This window comes from Agrilus planipennis, unplaced genomic scaffold (genome assembly GCF_000699045.2).
Source record: "Agrilus planipennis isolate EAB-ADULT unplaced genomic scaffold, Apla_2.0 scaffold88, whole genome shotgun sequence".
NCBI lineage: Eukaryota > Metazoa > Arthropoda > Insecta > Coleoptera > Buprestidae > Agrilus > Agrilus planipennis.
Genome location: NW_020438872.1, coordinates 364,418 through 380,231, shown reverse-complemented (window position 1 = coordinate 380,231; position 15,814 = coordinate 364,418). Strand labels below are relative to the sequence as shown.

At 32.3% G+C, this 15,814-nt stretch overlaps 4 protein-coding genes across 7 annotated transcripts; 2 read left to right on the top strand and 2 right to left on the bottom strand.

Annotated features, from left to right (window-relative positions):
* Nucleotides 1–321: 321 nt before the first annotated feature.
* On the bottom strand, nucleotides 322–4,564 carry LOC108738249 (S-adenosylhomocysteine hydrolase-like protein 1). Of its 3 annotated transcripts, none has more exons than XM_018471580.1 (12): nucleotides 4,367–4,563; nucleotides 3,355–3,399; nucleotides 2,852–2,939; nucleotides 2,666–2,800; nucleotides 2,413–2,585; nucleotides 2,159–2,357; nucleotides 1,951–2,101; nucleotides 1,731–1,883; nucleotides 1,506–1,671; nucleotides 1,199–1,445; nucleotides 801–921; nucleotides 322–743 (listed from the first exon to the last, which is right to left on the bottom strand). In XM_018471580.1, exons 1-12 carry the CDS (start codon nucleotides 4,460–4,462, stop codon nucleotides 737–739), a joined length of 1,581 nt encoding a protein of 526 aa, XP_018327082.1. In that variant the 5' UTR covers nucleotides 4,463–4,563; the 3' UTR covers nucleotides 322–736. The 3 variants fall into 3 exon arrangements, with proteins under 3 accessions (XP_018327082.1, XP_018327083.1, XP_018327084.1); XM_018471582.1 differs by lacking the exon at nucleotides 322–743 and adding an exon at nucleotides 1,072–1,136 and having other exon boundaries at nucleotides 829–921; nucleotides 4,367–4,564; XM_018471581.1 differs by lacking the exon at nucleotides 3,355–3,399 and having other exon boundaries at nucleotides 4,367–4,562.
* A 590-nt stretch (nucleotides 4,565–5,154) lies between these two features.
* Nucleotides 5,155–7,193, top strand: LOC108738203 (metal regulatory transcription factor 1-like). The gene is made up of 3 exons (XM_018471495.2): nucleotides 5,155–5,527; nucleotides 5,578–5,854; nucleotides 5,908–7,193. The coding sequence occupies exons 1-3, from the start codon at nucleotides 5,221–5,223 to the stop codon at nucleotides 6,572–6,574; spliced, it is 1,251 nt and encodes a 416-aa protein (XP_018326997.1). The 5' UTR covers nucleotides 5,155–5,220; the 3' UTR covers nucleotides 6,575–7,193.
* Nucleotides 7,194–7,495: 302 nt separating this feature from the next.
* LOC108738257 (protein DENND6B) lies at nucleotides 7,496–10,768 on the top strand. Its single transcript, XM_018471602.2, has 9 exons — nucleotides 7,496–7,664; nucleotides 7,814–8,438; nucleotides 8,500–8,772; nucleotides 8,837–9,022; nucleotides 9,086–9,321; nucleotides 9,383–9,567; nucleotides 9,629–9,900; nucleotides 9,959–10,171; nucleotides 10,241–10,768. Exons 2-9 carry the CDS (start codon nucleotides 8,313–8,315, stop codon nucleotides 10,436–10,438), a joined length of 1,689 nt encoding a protein of 562 aa, XP_018327104.1. The 5' UTR covers nucleotides 7,496–7,664; nucleotides 7,814–8,312; the 3' UTR covers nucleotides 10,439–10,768.
* Nucleotides 10,769–11,200: 432 nt separating this feature from the next.
* LOC108738264 (acyl-CoA synthetase short-chain family member 3, mitochondrial) lies at nucleotides 11,201–14,825 on the bottom strand. 2 transcript variants are annotated; one of them, XM_018471624.2, is made up of 12 exons: nucleotides 14,627–14,824; nucleotides 13,891–14,056; nucleotides 13,692–13,836; nucleotides 13,495–13,639; nucleotides 13,345–13,441; nucleotides 13,081–13,292; nucleotides 12,746–12,974; nucleotides 12,371–12,681; nucleotides 12,170–12,315; nucleotides 11,888–12,110; nucleotides 11,649–11,824; nucleotides 11,201–11,585 (listed from the first exon to the last, which is right to left on the bottom strand). In XM_018471624.2, the coding sequence occupies exons 1-12, from the start codon at nucleotides 14,754–14,756 to the stop codon at nucleotides 11,484–11,486; spliced, it is 2,082 nt and encodes a 693-aa protein (XP_018327126.1). In that variant the 5' UTR covers nucleotides 14,757–14,824; the 3' UTR covers nucleotides 11,201–11,483. The 2 variants fall into 2 exon arrangements, with proteins under 2 accessions (XP_018327126.1, XP_025834901.1); XM_025979116.1 differs by lacking the exon at nucleotides 11,201–11,585 and having other exon boundaries at nucleotides 11,681–11,826; nucleotides 14,627–14,825.
* Between the last annotated feature and the right edge of the window lie 989 nt (nucleotides 14,826–15,814).

The window sequence follows — 15,814 nt, the reverse complement described above, 5'->3', positions numbered from 1 at the left end:
CAACAAATACTAAGTTTCTTATTATCTAACAATAGTTTCAGGCAATACTTAATAGATAGTACAACTCCTACTAGTTATCATGTAATAAACATTAGCATTCTTGTTAAAATTTGTTCTTTACGTAAAATTTACTATTAGCTGAAGTTGTACTAGTTAAGGAAAATTTTCTTATGCCCTTTTTTGCACCACAATTAGTTACTTTTTGGAGCTTAAACATTTAATATACGATACCAAAAGCAGTATCTCAACATGCAAACCACATGTACTGTTCACTGTACAGTACATGTGGGGGCATACTATAATATTTTTTTATTTTATTTTTTAATTAGCAAAACAGGGGCTTTAGTATTTTAATTAACAGTTAATTAAATAATCGGTAGTATTTCTAATATACAGTTAATAGTATTCCCCCATTAAATTCCAAATGATTCTAGCTAGGAAGGTAAGAAAACTTGTTCTTTCTTTTAAAAAAAGTTAAAAGGTATTTGTTTAATTAATTAACAAATAAACGTTTGCATTGCCTTTTTTACTTTGGTTGCATTGCACTAGTTACTCTTATACAACAGAAACCGAATATTTGCAAAGAAATCTAAATACTGTCAGAACATTTGGCTTTTGGGTACTTTAAAACATTAACTGTATTTCAAATTTTCCTAAAGATGACTACAATAACAACATTCAATCTAAGAACACTGCTTCACCTCCACCGTTTTGTTTCTCTCATTAAAATGTTTTACTAGTATCTATAAAAAAAATAGTTAGATTTCTGCCCATTTTGAACATTAATTGCGAAAGATTACCTATAGTAGTTAGGCTTGAAAGGACCCGCTTTGTTAAGACCCATGTACTTGGCCTGTTCATCACTGAGCTCAGTCAAATGAGCATCAAACGTGGGCAGATGTAAACTAGCAACATATTCATCTAAAAAGGCCCAGAAAGAAATATTAAAAATTATCACAATAAATCATATGTTAGATGATTTATAATGTTACAAAAAAGAGGAAAAAAAGATATATCTATGAATGTATCAAGTTACAGTTTTAGAAAGTCTTTGGGAAACTTAGGTCTTACTTCTTCCAAAAGCCTAGACCTCTAGGCTAATTGATGAATTATCCTGTTTCCCCCCAGGACATTTTCTAAAATTTAACCATAATTTGAAATACTCAACCAAGCAGAGATCAACAGATACATGTCTTACCCATTTTCTTTGGCAGGAGGTAGACATCAGACTTATAGCGACCGGGAGGAGCATTAAACAATTCGATAAGGGCCAACGCTTGAGTTGCTGACGTTATCGAAACCACAAACGATGGTAAACTTGAACAACTCAAATTCACTAATCGACCTTCTGCGAGCAAGATTATTCTCTTTCCATCAGGCCAAATAACATGGTCCACTTGAGAACGAACCTTTTCCCATGTTAAATCTGGTGTTCGAAGACTATTCTGAAAAAGAGAAACTCAAACTGCAATGTACTACAATCCCAATTGTTTAAACAAAATTACCACGTCAATTTCTGTATTAGAATGACCCATATTGCAGACAATACACCCGTTTTTCATTTTGTCCATGTGCTCTCTAGTGACAACATTTTTGTTTCCAGTTGCTGTAATAACTACGTCCACAGTTCGAATTACTTCGTTTAATTTAACAACACGAAAACCATCCATACTAATGAAACAAAAAAATAATAATAATAAAGCGTACTAAATTGTACTTTATTATTTTACCTGGCCTGTAGGGCACATATAGGATCGATTTCGGTAATGTAAACTATACATCCAAGACCCTTCAAAGCTTGTGAGCAGCCTTTCCCCACTTCTCCATAGCCACAAATGACGACCTGTTTCCCTCCAAACATTATATCCGTCGAACGTTTTAGACTGAAATGAAACTTAAATAAGAAAACAAAATAAGGATTAGGTAGTGACTGATAAAATTCTGCGGTACCTGTCGAGAATAGATTCGCGACAACTGTACAGATTGTCGAATTTTGTCTTAGTTACAGAATCGTTTACATTCATTGCAGGCACTGTCAGTTTTCCAGCCTTAGAAAGTTGATATAGGCGATGAACACCTGTTACGCTTTCCTCGACAATTCCTATAATAAAACTACATACTTTTAAACAAGACCAAGACATAACTTAATATTAACTACCTTTTATCATCTTAAACATTGCAGGATATTTTTTAAGCATTAAGTGAGTGGCGTCTCCCCCATCGTCGAGGATCATGTTCGGCTGCCAATTTTCAACATTCACACACTTATCAATACACCACCAAAAGTCTTCCTCAGTTTCACCCCTCCAAGCAAAGACTGGAAAACCAGATTCTGCTAAAGCTGCAGCCACTTCATTCTGAAACGAATATGTATAAGAACAATTGTAACGCTCAAGTAAATGTTTTAATCACTTGAGTAGAATAAATATTACAAGCTGCCCAACGAACACTGGCCCCAAGAGCTGCCAAAGTCTCGATGAGCACCGCAGTTTGAGCATTAATGTGAGTACAACCAACAATTTTTGCGTTCCTTAATGGTTTGTCGTCACTAGCCCGTCGCCTTAAAGCCATTATGCCGGGCATTTCTAAATGAAAAAATACATAAAATATCAATTCAATACTTATTAATATCTGACAGTCTTTTTGCTATATTGTACATTTATACCTTGCTCAGCAATTTCAATCTCACGTCGACCGAATTCGAATTGGTTGATATTACGAACGCAAAAATCTGAGCTGCCTTTAGAATTTTTTTGCACTTTTTCCCTAGGGGAGACATCATCTTCTTGAGAACTACTGCCTGCACATGAAACTGTTAAGTGGCATAAACAAAAAATTAATCAGCACTTACTTGAACTGTAAGAATCTGTAGAAGAAGCAGACAAAGATCTCGTTCGGTATCTGCTCGATTTTTTTAAAGCCCCAGAGGTCTTAGTATCCTTAAAGGAAAAGAAAAATATAAATTATAAATTTGAAAGTAAAAATACACGAAACCGAAAAGAAACCATAAAAAAATAAATAATAGCCAACAGTACCATTACATGCTGTGGGTGACATAAATGGTGTGATTCTAAAAAAAAAATGTAAATCAAACTAAACATCTATTAAAATGGGAACCGACTGACTAATATTTGCCTTTTAGTGCTTTTATTAAGAGTACATAAAAACGTATTTGTAAAGGTTATTAGAGCTTGAAATACAAAAGAAATCATTGTCAGCACTATCATTAGAAATATACAAAGTGCTTTACAAGTGGAACTGCTTACATAAGAATAATCGTAAAACTTAAAATAAAAGAAGCACCAGCAAAACTAAAAGTTTATTAATATAGGTGTGTGCACATGCCCATCTTACCAATTTTGATCTTTGACCAACAAATGCATTAGCTCCATCCAAACCCTAAAAATGAAAATCTCAAAACATGTACTAATTTTTATGTATTTCCTGCTTTAACATTTAATTGCATTAAACATTTTCTATGCCATAACAGACTTCTTTCTTAAAGCAGAAAATAGACATTAAACAAACATTAATAAAATAATTTGTGGCATTGCTTTTTATCATAAAAACAATATAAACAGCATACTATAATAATTCTATTACTTTTCTGATTGCTTTAAACAACTGCTAAGTGTTCCAAACTTTTTAAATACAGGATGTTAGAAAAGTAATTTTTAATATGGCACAGTTATGAAAGTTAATGTATGCAAAACGATAAATTAACAGAGTTCAAAGTACCTGCTTACAAATTTTTTAATTTAAGGCTCATATAAATCAATATTATCTGTGTAGAGTTAAATTAAACAAATCTGGATAACTATTTCAAGAATGAGAAAATGCTGATAAAATAAAAGGATTAGTGGTAAACAGGTAATCAAGACAAATGGAAATGCATCTACCATCAGGGTCATATTAAAGAACAAATCAACAAAAGATTATTTATGGCATTAGATAATTTTATTTAATTCTACCTGCACTCAAGTGATAAAATTAATTCTTCTTTCCATTTATAAAAAATACAGCTTTAAGCATTAGCACTTATGATGTAACTATTTAAAATTTGGATCTTAACTATAATTGCCTTTTTTGTAAAACCAGCAACTTTAAAACACCTCCAGAAGTTTTATGTGTATCACCCTTTGAGTGGAAAATAAATGTGCAATTTAAAAGTTACAGTTCCAATTTCGTAGGTAACTGTTACAACAATAAATTTCGATTAAAGACAATTGAAACAGCTTTTATAATTTAAGGCAAATAATGTACCTATAATGTTAATTGCAATAGCTAAATAGCTGCAATAACAAAACTTGAATGCTGTTTCTAAACAGCCAAAATGGGTGTATGAAGCTCAAAAAAAAACACAAACCTTTACAACAGATGCAGGATCGGTTATGGGACTATCAGAAACACCAGCTAAATCTGATTTCGTTCCAAGAGCGTGGTTTTCTGCTACTTCAGACATTCTTACATTAATTTTTGTTCAGATTTCACTAATTTAACCTCACAATCCTGCACAATCACAACTGCGGTCCACTACAGAATACACTGTACTAATCATAGGTACTAATTCAGGAGTACCATACACTTTACGGTAAAAAATAAATGCGACAGTGCTACCTCTAGGTTTCTAGGGAGATACTAAAGTAGCTTGAAACTAATTCGCGGGAACATTTAAATTACTAATATTTTCTTCTAATAAGGGGATGTTTCTGGGAATATTTATCAAATTGTAGATGACATACTTGTTTTATGCATTTTCGAGATATTTTATCTATTTAAACAATGAAATTATAATTTGAAAGAGCTTTCGTGCTTTCTTTAATATACTTCGCCTTAAATAATATTAATTTAAACATTATTGTCCCAGTAAAAGTTTTGGTAATGTTTATAAATGAGTTATTATTATGTTTTGCTTGCTATTCATTAATTAATGTATTTAAAGGTCATTAGAAATGCTTTTGTAATATAATTTTAATAAACTTTATAGGTTTTCAACGAGTTTGCAGACATAATTAAGGTTATATTGTAATCAGAAAAGGACAAATTTTCTTAAAAAAAATATAATTTTAAATTCAAAATAGAATTAAGCATGACTTATTAGATTGTAAGTTATTTCCGCATTTTTCCCTCCTTTTCAAAGCGCCATCTTAATAACAGTGTGTGTGAATGTCGAAGTTTTGTTTTGGTTAGTTTTGAGTGTCAAAATTTTAATAAAAAAGAATGAACAGAACTCCAAAAAGATCAAAGTTGACCTCAGAAACTAGTGAACCTGTGAATGCAACACCTCCAAATAAGATTTTAAGGCAAAACGTGTTGAATTCGATAGAAAGAACGCCGGTTAACGGTAGTCCAAAAGAGAATTCTGTTGTGTCTCCTAGTGAAACACGAAGAGGACGACCCAGGGCCGAATTTTTAAATACCCTTATCTTGGAAGGATCGACTTCTCCCAGCTCTATAAAGTGTACCTATTGCAGTAGAGTTTTCCCAAGGGAAAAGTCATTGCAAGCCCATCTAAGAACTCATACAGGTAAGGTTATTAAAGGTCTACTTAACAATTTTAACATCCTTTAAATTTAGGTGAAAGGCCATATGCATGTGATTATCCAAAATGCACTCGACGTTTCACACAATCAGGTCAACTCAAGACCCACCAAAGGTTACATACTGGGGAGAAGCCCTTTGTATGTACAGTTCCTAACTGTGAGCGAAGGTTTACTCATGCCAACAGGCATTGTCCAGAACACCCTGAAGGGCAACTGAAAAGGTTCAGCTCCATTACTAATTCTAATCAAGAAAACAAAAATGATGAAGAACATTCCACAGCAGTACAAAATTGGTTAAGAGCTAACAGAAGGTAAGTTCTATGACCTTTTCATAATCCTGCTGTTTCTTATATTAGTTTTGTAGATGCCTTAACAACAAAGAGAACACTAAAAAGAAGAGCAGGTTCCATGAACTTCGGTTTACAAGTGATGGAGAAAATGGTATAGAACAGAATGAAAACCTTGATTTAAGTAACTCTGCAACGTGGTCGATGAGGAACTCAGAATCTTCAACCAGCAGTGAATATGCTGATAACACATGTACTACTCAGTCAAGTGATACAAGTGACTTTGCCCACTCTTCTCAAGAAATATGGTCTGACAACAGTACTCACATAGATCTCCAGTGCCAGTATGGTAGCTCCAAAGAGAACATTACAAATGTTGCCCCTTTAACTTTTAAAGAACCATCAGTACAACAACTTTTCAAAGATAAATCAGAATCATCTAAGGAGTCCCAAAAGATGCTTAAATTAAGTAATGGACCAGCTGAACCTGTTGAACTTCCAAAGAAAAGGTGGCTTAGGGAAGCTGTACAAGATCAAAGACGTTGGGATTCTCAGGAGCTTGCTAAGCCCCTCAATTGGGAAGATATGAACATCGTCGAATATGAAAACCAGCGCCGGCCCACAGTACTTATGCGAGTTCAGGATTGCGGGGAGAAGAAAGAAATTTCAAGGGCTGATATGCAAACAGCAATTGCCCTTGTTGAACTTAAAAACGGTGGTCCCATTAACTATACACCATTTTAAACGTATTTACAAAGTGCCTTTATTCCTTGTAAAAAGTTTCTTTTAATATTAGCAACTGCATAATGAAAAAAATTATCTATTTTTGGTACTAGAAAAGTAATTAAGATTTACATTCTAATTATATATGTCTCCTAAATTAATTTTTAGAACTTCTTTACACTAATGTAACATGCACAAGTATTTTATTATAAAGTCTATTTTAGGAGACAGTTTATCTGTTTTAAAGAAAGGCCTAAATATTAAAAATATGTACATTGTACTGTAGTGCAAACATTTCTCGTTCTTGTGATATAAGCTTTACTTTTAATGTGGTTAGGGACAAAAGTACGTTTTTTATTTGTCTTGGTATTATGAACTAGCAATCATTTTTAAGATACTTGAAGAGGAAGTGCCCAAAGTACTAAACTACTTTATTTTTAATTTTATCAGTCTTGTTTACTGTGTAAACTTTTATGAAGAATGCTACGTATTAATAATTTAATTATAAGAAAATTAGCGCACAATTTACATTATTTTATTAACCTTTGATTACTATACCTGGATTTTGCTTGTATATAAGATTATTTATTATGTTTATTCTCTTTTAGGTATATCTTAGCTCTAAAAGTTTTATGTACGTTGACCTTTTTTATATAATAAATGTTTTCTTGATATAATCCTGCTTATGACATTTAAATTTTAAAGTTCTCATATTTAAATGCTGGTTTAAAATTCCCTCCATTCTAAACACTTTAAAAATATAGCTAACCCGCATTACTCTTAAGCATTTGGGATGCATATGTACATTGAACATTTANCAAATATAATATAATTAATATAAGGAATTAAGAGTAAGTGTTTATGAAAAATTACTTAATAAAATAGATAAAATAAGTAAAATGAAATAAGAGTCATAAGATATTTAATTAGGCTTTAAATATTTAACAAACATAAATGCTATGCAGCTGTGTTACAAATAGTAATATGTGAAAGTTCCCAGTGAACGTTTTATTTCTTTATCAGTTTAATCAGGTTTTTTGGCATCGAAAATACTCGAAATGTGCAAAGGGGGTGGGAAAGTAGGGCAGATTTACTTTAGAAAGCAGTGCAGGTATGGACCTAAAAAATAGTAAGAATATTAACTGAATTACTTATAGATTACAACCTATATTAATAATAGTCTGTTCTATTCCTTTTTTATATTTGATTTATTTGTTTGTAATTAATATTTAATTACTGAAATTTTAAATAAAATTGCAGGTTATATTATTGTTTATACAATTGAAGTTAGATGTAAATGAATCTGCACGTGCAAACTTCATAACTGCTATTGTGAGGTCATGATACACAAGATGAAATAACATAACATTAAACGTCATAAGGAAGTGTAATAATTAATTTTTTTCCTGAAATGCGTTCAATACAGTAATTTAATTACGATAACTGAATAAATACCTATTCCAAGCAACCAGTGAGTGATAACTGCTAGTTTTTGTTTTTGTGTGTTATGATTGTTTATACAATCAACAGTTTTTATGATTGGTTTTGCTATTAAGGTAGTAGAGCATGACAAATTGATTAAAAATAAAAACAAAACGAAGAATATTTCTTTTATTTTTAATGTAATTCAAACCTAACATGAGGGAAATCATGCTTGAAGTTATTGTGTGTATCAAACCGGACTCCTTTTTACTATTATTGTGTTGATTCAGAAATGGAATTACATGTGCATTTTGAAGTGCTTTGACCATCTAACATAATGTCCAACAAAAATAAAAAGGAAATAGGTGATAATAATCTAGAAAAGAGATGGGACCGATTTTCAAATTGGATTCACTGCATATGTGTCATTACATTTGATTTAGAACTGGGACAAGCACTTGAGGTCAGTTGTTAAAATATCAGACAAATAAATTAATGGAACTGATGTGGTACCATTATTTTAGGGAATATATCCAAAGCATGCATACCTTACAAAGCAGGAAATATCTAATATCTGTTACTTGGCATTCCCTGACTCAAACTCTGGTTGTATGGGTGACACTAACTTTGTAATTCGTTTGCCAAAGAGCCCTGGAAAATCAGAATTAAAAAGGGAGCATGTTGTGTATAATTCAAATTGTCCACCAGCTTTTCAGATTAACCCAAAATACTATTGGGGATATGTTTACTTTAGACAAGTTAAAGACATATCATTACCCCGTGGTTACTTCCAAAAGGTTTGCAGAAAATGAGTATAGAGAATGGATTTATAAATGTTTTAATAATAATAATTAATTTCAGAGTGTTGTTATTTTGTCAAAACTACCATTTAACAATTTGTTTAGTAAGATAGTGTCAGTTATTGCCCCTAAATACTTTGAAAATGGAGAGCCCATATTAGAAGCAGTCCTTTGCAACATAGATTTATGGTCTGATCCTCTACCAGGATCCACAGTTTCTCTACCACTATTGGGAACTGTTATACAGGTAGTTACTTAAATATTTGAATTGCAATTGATATTGTAATATAAAAAGTAATGTACATTTTAGACAAGCATTCCTCACCAAAAATATTCTCATAGCAGGTCAATTACTTCCAAAGAGGAAACTGATAAGTTAGACTATCATATACATATGGCTGCAGAAGATTTAAATTTATTTGAAGCATTACAGCCAGTCTTGTCTCATATACATTTGCTTTGGGAACTGGTTCTTACTTCAGAACCATTAGTGATCTTGGCTTCTTCCCCTATATACTGCTCTACCATGGTCTTAGCATTAATAAGGTTTCTTACATATTTTTTCACTATTTTATATCTTTTTTAATTTCATTAATACAATCTTTAGAATGATTCAACCCCTAAAATATTGTGCAGATTATAGACCCTACTTCACAATTCATGATGGTGAATTTAAACAATTTGCTAGCAAAACCCAAAATCCTCCCCCTGTTATTTTAGGGGTGACAAACCCATTTTTTGCCAAGTCGTTGTACCATTGGCCGCATTCAATAAAATTGGGAGAACACACTGGTATGCTAACTAACATAGAAAAACGTTCTCTTTTTTTATTAATTAAATAAACTCTTTGAAGGTGAAAGTTACAAATATAAATTGAAGAAAAGTCCTAATCCAAAAATGTTGGACAATACTCCAGGACTGTATACGGCTTATAAACCGTTTTTGCAAAAAGACAAAAGTGTGATAAAAAAATTACTCTTAGGTGTAAGCTCAAAAAGGCCTTGTGAAGTCCAGTCTGCATTGTTAAAAAGGCATCTGCTAGAATTAACACAAAGTTTTATTATTCCTCTGGAACGATACATAGCAAGTCTGATGCCTTTAAAAAGAGATATATCACCTTTTAAGGTAATTTTGGACTTTAGAGGATTTCGACAGTTAAAATTTCACAACTGTTTTGTTTAAGGCTGCACCGTTGCCCCTTCCTTTTAATCCTGACGATTTTTTTGCAACTTTAGAGTCGACAGGTCCTCAATTAACCTCCGGAATAAAAGGGGACTGGGTGGGGCTGTACAAAAAATTTTTTCGTTCTCCAAATTTTAATGGCTGGTTTAATATGAGGTACACCGAATTAGCGTTAAAACTGCAGGCTTTACAATTGCAAGCCCTATCTGATGCGGTAATAGTTACTTTTGATCTTTTATTACCTTAATAAAAACTCAATCTTAATCGCGTATTTCATTTGCAGAATTTAAAACTTTGGGTTCAAGGTAAACCAGAAGTTGAAGTTGTCGATATGGTTTTAAAAATAAAAAGTAAATTAGAAAAATGCAAGGAACATGATATACCAATAAATAGTACAATTAAGAGGAGACTTCGCGAAAGAATGCAAGACATAATAAATGCTTTACCAGAAGATTTGAAAAACATATTGAGCATGTCGTGACATAGATACACATTGTATTTTAGGATTTTTTGCTCAGGGTACAGCAGAAGTTGAATCTGAAATAAATAATAATTGTGGTTTTTAATGTGATTTGCAAATTGAAATTGTTATTTACATGTTGTGCCAAACGCCTGAGTCCATCCTGAATTTTTACACTATTTTTCATCGATAATCATTTATATACCTACTTATTACGTATGTTTTTTATTTTTGTTTATAGGTCTACAGTGTAAATATTTTTTTACTATTTTTTTTCTTATTATTTTAAATCCAATTACTGATAAGCCTCAAGTCAGCAATATTTTAAAATTGATTGTACTTTAAAACAATTGTTTAAAACCATTAAATGTATTTTTTTAATTAATCGTTTTATTTTTACGGGTTTACCTATACATCATCATCATCATAAGGTCGTCAGTCTTAAGACTGGTTGGACACATACCCCCATTCTTTTCTATCCTGAGCTAATCTTCGCATATCCCCAAAACTAGAACAACCCATATCCTTAACTATTTGCGAACAGTAATCTAACGTAGGTCTACCTCTACCCCTCTTAACTTCTGTTTCTGCCTCTAATCTTTTAATTAATTATTGAATTCCAAAAAATAAAAGAACGCTAATTGTTCTTTTAAGAGCCTTTATTCCAAATTAAAATAACAAATTACTTACACTTTAATTTTTTCGTTAACGAAAACATTTCATAAAATTTAAGGTGGGAATTATATTTATCAATTAAATAGGGTGTAAATAAGTCGCAGAGAATTAGATACAAAGTTTTTATTCTCATACTTTTCTTCTTTGTTACCTAAATCTGATACAATTAGATGTACATACCTATCTAATATTTACTAAAGATTGTTAAATAGTCAATCTAAATAGCACTGTAGGACAGTAATATATAGTAAACAACCAAAATGTTAAAGGCAAAATTATTCTTCCTTATTTATGAAACAAATACTTTTTTATCGTCCAAGATATTTTACAAAAGAAAATATTACACAGTACTATCCAAATACTTATTGTTAGTGTAAGTTTCATAAAGATATTAATAGAATGTAGGATCGGGTGCAGTTAATGCGTAACCAATTTTTTGAAGAGTCATTTTGATATCCGCATACACTGTTGGGTCTTCCACTGTGCCAGAAATCTGTAAGTAAAAAAAGAATTGATTTACATTATTGAGTTTAAAATTCATCCAAACGCGTTCTACCTTTACAAGTTTGTTTCGTGCCAAATCAGAAACGGTTTTTCTACAAGACTTTCCTGACCTTGTGCGGGGAAGATCTCTAACTGGGACCGCTAAACGAAATGCTGCAATTGGCCCAATCAATTCCCTTACCATACAAACAAGTTCCCTTCCAATAATAGTTTCATTCTTCCTTGCGTCTAGAATTACAATACAATCGCATAATCGTCTCAAACCAAACAGAAAACTTAATAAATAGATACTTTTTTTGGGGATGTACAAACAAAGTGGGACTTCCCCTTTTGTACTCTCCGGAACACCGACCACAATCGCATCCCCAACGTCAGGATGCGCCATAACGACGTCTTCCAATGCAGCAGTTGATATCCTATGTCCAGCAACATTTATTACATCATCATCCCTTGCCACAACATAGATATATCCGAATTCATCCCTATAACCAGCGTCCATAGTATCGTAGTATCCCTTCAAATAATATTAATACTATAAAGAATTCATTATTGAGTATAATTATAAATTTTTACTGGATATTTCGAAAAGTAGACGTCACAAAATCGCTCTGGGGCTTGATACAGGGTGGACACCGTCCCGGGGGGTAAAGGCAGTTTTACTACAATTCTTCCAAGTTCATGACTTGTTGTTTCTGTACCATCTTCTCTTAATATTCTTACTAATAGTAAAAGAATTTACTATACAAGAGAACAACTTTTACGTAACTTTCTTACCGTCATATCCAGCAAAGGGCATTCCAGTAGTGTATTTTGGTGGGGATAGGCTGTGCCCAAGTCCTATGCAATGGGCTGTGATGGCATGACCCGTTTCAGTCTGCCACCAATGGTTCAAAACGGGCACATTGAATACCTTTTCTGCCCAAGCTTTCGTCTCGTAGTCACAATGTTCCCCAGCAACGAATATTCTTCTCAAACTCTTCGTCGAATAGTTTCTTCCGAAGCAAACGTTTGGATCTTCCCTTTTGATAACGCGAAAAGCAGTTGGAACAGTAAAGATCGCGTTAACTTTATGGTCATCGATAATTCTACAATAGTTTTATGTAAGTTGTTTCGAGAGAACCTTTATCTACAATATTTAGCAAAAGTCACCTAAAATACTGTCCGGGGTCAGGGGTTCTATCAGGTTTTCCTTCGTACATGACGCTAGTTATTCCATACAGAAGTGGACCATAGCAAATGTACGAATGTCCCACGACCCACCCCAAGTCGCTAGCACACCACCATATGTCGTCTGAGCCCATACCATAAACGGCACTCATGGTCCACGCAAGGGTTGCTATATGACCACCGGTTGGTCTTTGAATTCCTTTTGGTTGATCTAGCGCAAGGTCACAATTAGAAATTAAGTAATGGGATTGTACTTTAGACATTGAGTTTCTACGTCCAAAAGCATGGAGCAGATTTGTGGACAATGGGATTTGTACCTGTAGTTCCTGAAGTGTAAAGAATGTACAAAGGGTCGTTTGCTTCAACCGATACGCAGGGATGGGGCGTTCCAATTTTTAGGGCTGTGTCCCAAGAGATGTCCATCTCTTTCTCCAAAGGGGCTACTTCCACGTTTCTTCTTTGGAAGATTATGCATTTTTTGGGTTTAAAAGAAGACCATTGTATAGCTTCGTTTAATATTTCTTTGTATCTGAAATAGCGAACGAATGATTTTTGAAGTACAATTTTTTTTGGATATTTACCTAATAACCTTACGGGGTTCCACACCACAACTTGCGGCAATTATAATTTTTGGTTCTGCATGTTCTATTCTGGCACATAATTCGCGTGCAGCGAATCCTTGGAAAAAGAATTTTAATTAAAAAATAATATTTAACTCTGCAATTATTTACCTCCAAAAACAACAGAATGGACTGCACCTAATCTTACTGTTGCAAGCATAGCCATTATAGTTTCTGGTATAAGAGGCATATAAATCAACACCCTGTCTCCTTTTTTGACCCCTAAGGCTGCCATGGCACCAGCCAATCTTGAAATCTAAATAAGAAACAGTTATACGTAATGCTACAGATCGTTCTGATTCTTTTACTTTATCTAGAAGTTCTCCATAAGTTACTTTTCGAATTGTTTGAGTCAAAGGACTGTCATGAATTAGTGCTATTTTACTACCCTTTCCTGCCTCTACGTGACGATCCACTGCATTGTAACATGCGTTCAGTTCTCCCCCGACAAACCTATAATTTCGAATAATGTAGAGGGATGATATTGTTTTAGAGGATTTCTAGTACCATTTCGTAAAAGGTGGATTCGAATTGTCTAAAACTTTATCCCAAGTTTTAGTCCAAACAACTTTTTTAGCAATTTCTGCCCAAAATTCTTCTGGTTGATCCAGAGATTTTCGATATACTTCCTTGTAGAAAGGACTATAGTAGGGGTTTTCTTTGAAAAATACATCTAAAATTGAGTTTCTTTTTAGGAAAAGACAAGATATTGTTAAAGTTATATGTTAATTAATGTTATTTCGTTGAAAATATAAAGTCATGTCTGGCGCATCCATCAAAAAGTTCGCGCAATTTTTGTTTACTTCATTACAAGGAATAATAGTTCATAGATCTGAAGGATGTTTAATACTTTTTTCTGGAAATTCTCTTCATAAATACTTATAAAAACTAAAATTAAGTTAAAGTTGGTTAAATCGAACAATGTTGAGTGAAAATTTGAAATGAATATTAAGCATAATACGTCAGTAAGTAGTAACAAACAATAGTACTGAATTGAATTCATTTGAATACTTTGATAATTATAATTTTCTCAAAACAATAAAATTAATTTGTGACGCAACATTTAACAAGAACAGACAAAAACATTTTTTTAAGAAAAATATGCTATAAATAATACGAAAGATAAATTGAAGGTCTGCTAATAAAATGGTTAGATAGAAAAGTTGGAAATAATATTTCGTTTATTATAAAAAATTAAACAAGCGAACAATTCTTTAAATTAACTTAAAAAATGTAAACAAACCATCTCCATAAAGGGTGTTTAGTTTTTCCGGTTTTCCCAGAATATGATTAGATAAAAGAGTAGTTTTTCTTCTTTCAATTATTTCTCTGGTTTCACTATCAATATCAGTATCACTCACGGCAGTCAACATTTTTTGATTGTAACACTCACTAGGCAAAAAAAACGACTATTCCCTTGCTAGAATTCAAGTTAACTGAATAGTGAATTTTGAAACAAAAGGAATTACAATTTGCTTTGCATATTTTTGTTTTGTAAATTCTCCCACCGCAAAAGAAATGAAATAATGAACTTATCAAAATTCCAAAACCCAAGTTCATGAACAATTTAATTGATGAACAACTCGTACTACATAAAGAACAGAAAATTTCAACTTTTCACGCCTTTTTAGCTCTTTCAAATAATAAATATTTAATAAAACGTGATAGGCAATTTAATATGCACCAAGAAAGAGAATATTAACAAATAATTATTTTATCTTAAAGTTTAGTTGGTCTCGTATCTTTTTCAGATTTTGCTTTCGAATATTTCTGGTTTTAGAGCATTTCTCTAAAACGTGTTGACCTTTTTCTGAGTAGAAATAAGTAGGTACATTTAAAACTCACCACTTAACAATCCTGACATTATTTGATTGAAATGGGTAAATATTTGCCAATAGTCAAACCATGAAGAGATCAATATGTTAATTCGTTCGTTTATCAGGGAAACAAGTGTCACTTTTATCTCTAACTAAGGGTGTTAATTGACACTGTAACAGTACCATCAACTAAATTATTGCCCTATTAATAGAATATTAGATATTCATCGTTTTAATTTATAAAAAAGTGTAATTAATAATAATTATTTTATTATAAAATGTAAGGAAAGTTTTGTGCTAAGTGAAATTTAAAAAAATGTAAATTTAGTATGTTCTTTTCAATTTTTTGGTTTGCAACCTAATTTTTTGGAACTGACCAGGAAGGACATTGCCCCTTTGTGTGTATTCATTACCTTTTGTGCATAAACATGATTGAAATTCAGAAATTACACTTTGTTTACGGTTTAATAAATTTAAAAATTGAAGAAAAAAAGTCAAAAACGAAAAGCATAAATTAGCAGTATTTATAATGTGTTTACGGGACTATTTTGTTACAATTTTAGAAAAAGTAAAAGGTTTTTTCTGTTAAAGGTCCGATTTTTTTTTAATTAAAC

Bases quoted from the DNA above. Each gene is read 5' to 3' on its own strand.
- LOC108738249 (XM_018471580.1), bottom strand. From the start codon at position 4,462: ATGTCTGAAGTAGCAGAAAACCACGCTCTTGGAACGAAATCAGATTTA. The intron at 1,884-1,950 runs GTACCGCAGAAT...GTTTCATTTCAG, and splicing joins CGCGAATCTATTCTCGACAG to TCTAAAACGTTCGACGGATA. The intron at 1,446-1,505 runs GTAATTTTGTTT...TCTCTTTTTCAG, and splicing joins CTAATACAGAAATTGACGTG to AATAGTCTTCGAACACCAGA.
- LOC108738203 (XM_018471495.2), top strand. From the start codon at position 5,221: ATGAACAGAACTCCAAAAAGATCAAAGTTGACCTCAGAAACTAGTGAA. The intron at 5,528-5,577 runs GTAAGGTTATTA...CTTTAAATTTAG, and splicing joins CCATCTAAGAACTCATACAG to GTGAAAGGCCATATGCATGT. The intron at 5,855-5,907 runs GTAAGTTCTATG...TTAGTTTTGTAG, and splicing joins TGGTTAAGAGCTAACAGAAG to ATGCCTTAACAACAAAGAGA.
- LOC108738257 (XM_018471602.2), top strand. From the start codon at position 8,313: ATGTCCAACAAAAATAAAAAGGAAATAGGTGATAATAATCTAGAAAAG. The intron at 8,439-8,499 runs GTCAGTTGTTAA...CCATTATTTTAG, and splicing joins AACTGGGACAAGCACTTGAG to GGAATATATCCAAAGCATGC. The intron at 8,773-8,836 runs GTTTGCAGAAAA...AATTAATTTCAG, and splicing joins CCCGTGGTTACTTCCAAAAG to AGTGTTGTTATTTTGTCAAA.
- LOC108738264 (XM_018471624.2), bottom strand. From the start codon at position 14,756: ATGTTGACTGCCGTGAGTGATACTGATATTGATAGTGAAACCAGAGAA. The intron at 13,293-13,344 runs GTAAATATCCAA...TCGCTATTTCAG, and splicing joins GAACCCCGTAAGGTTATTAG to ATACAAAGAAATATTAAACG. The intron at 12,682-12,745 runs GTGACTTTTGCT...AAACTATTGTAG, and splicing joins GACCCCGGACAGTATTTTAG to AATTATCGATGACCATAAAG.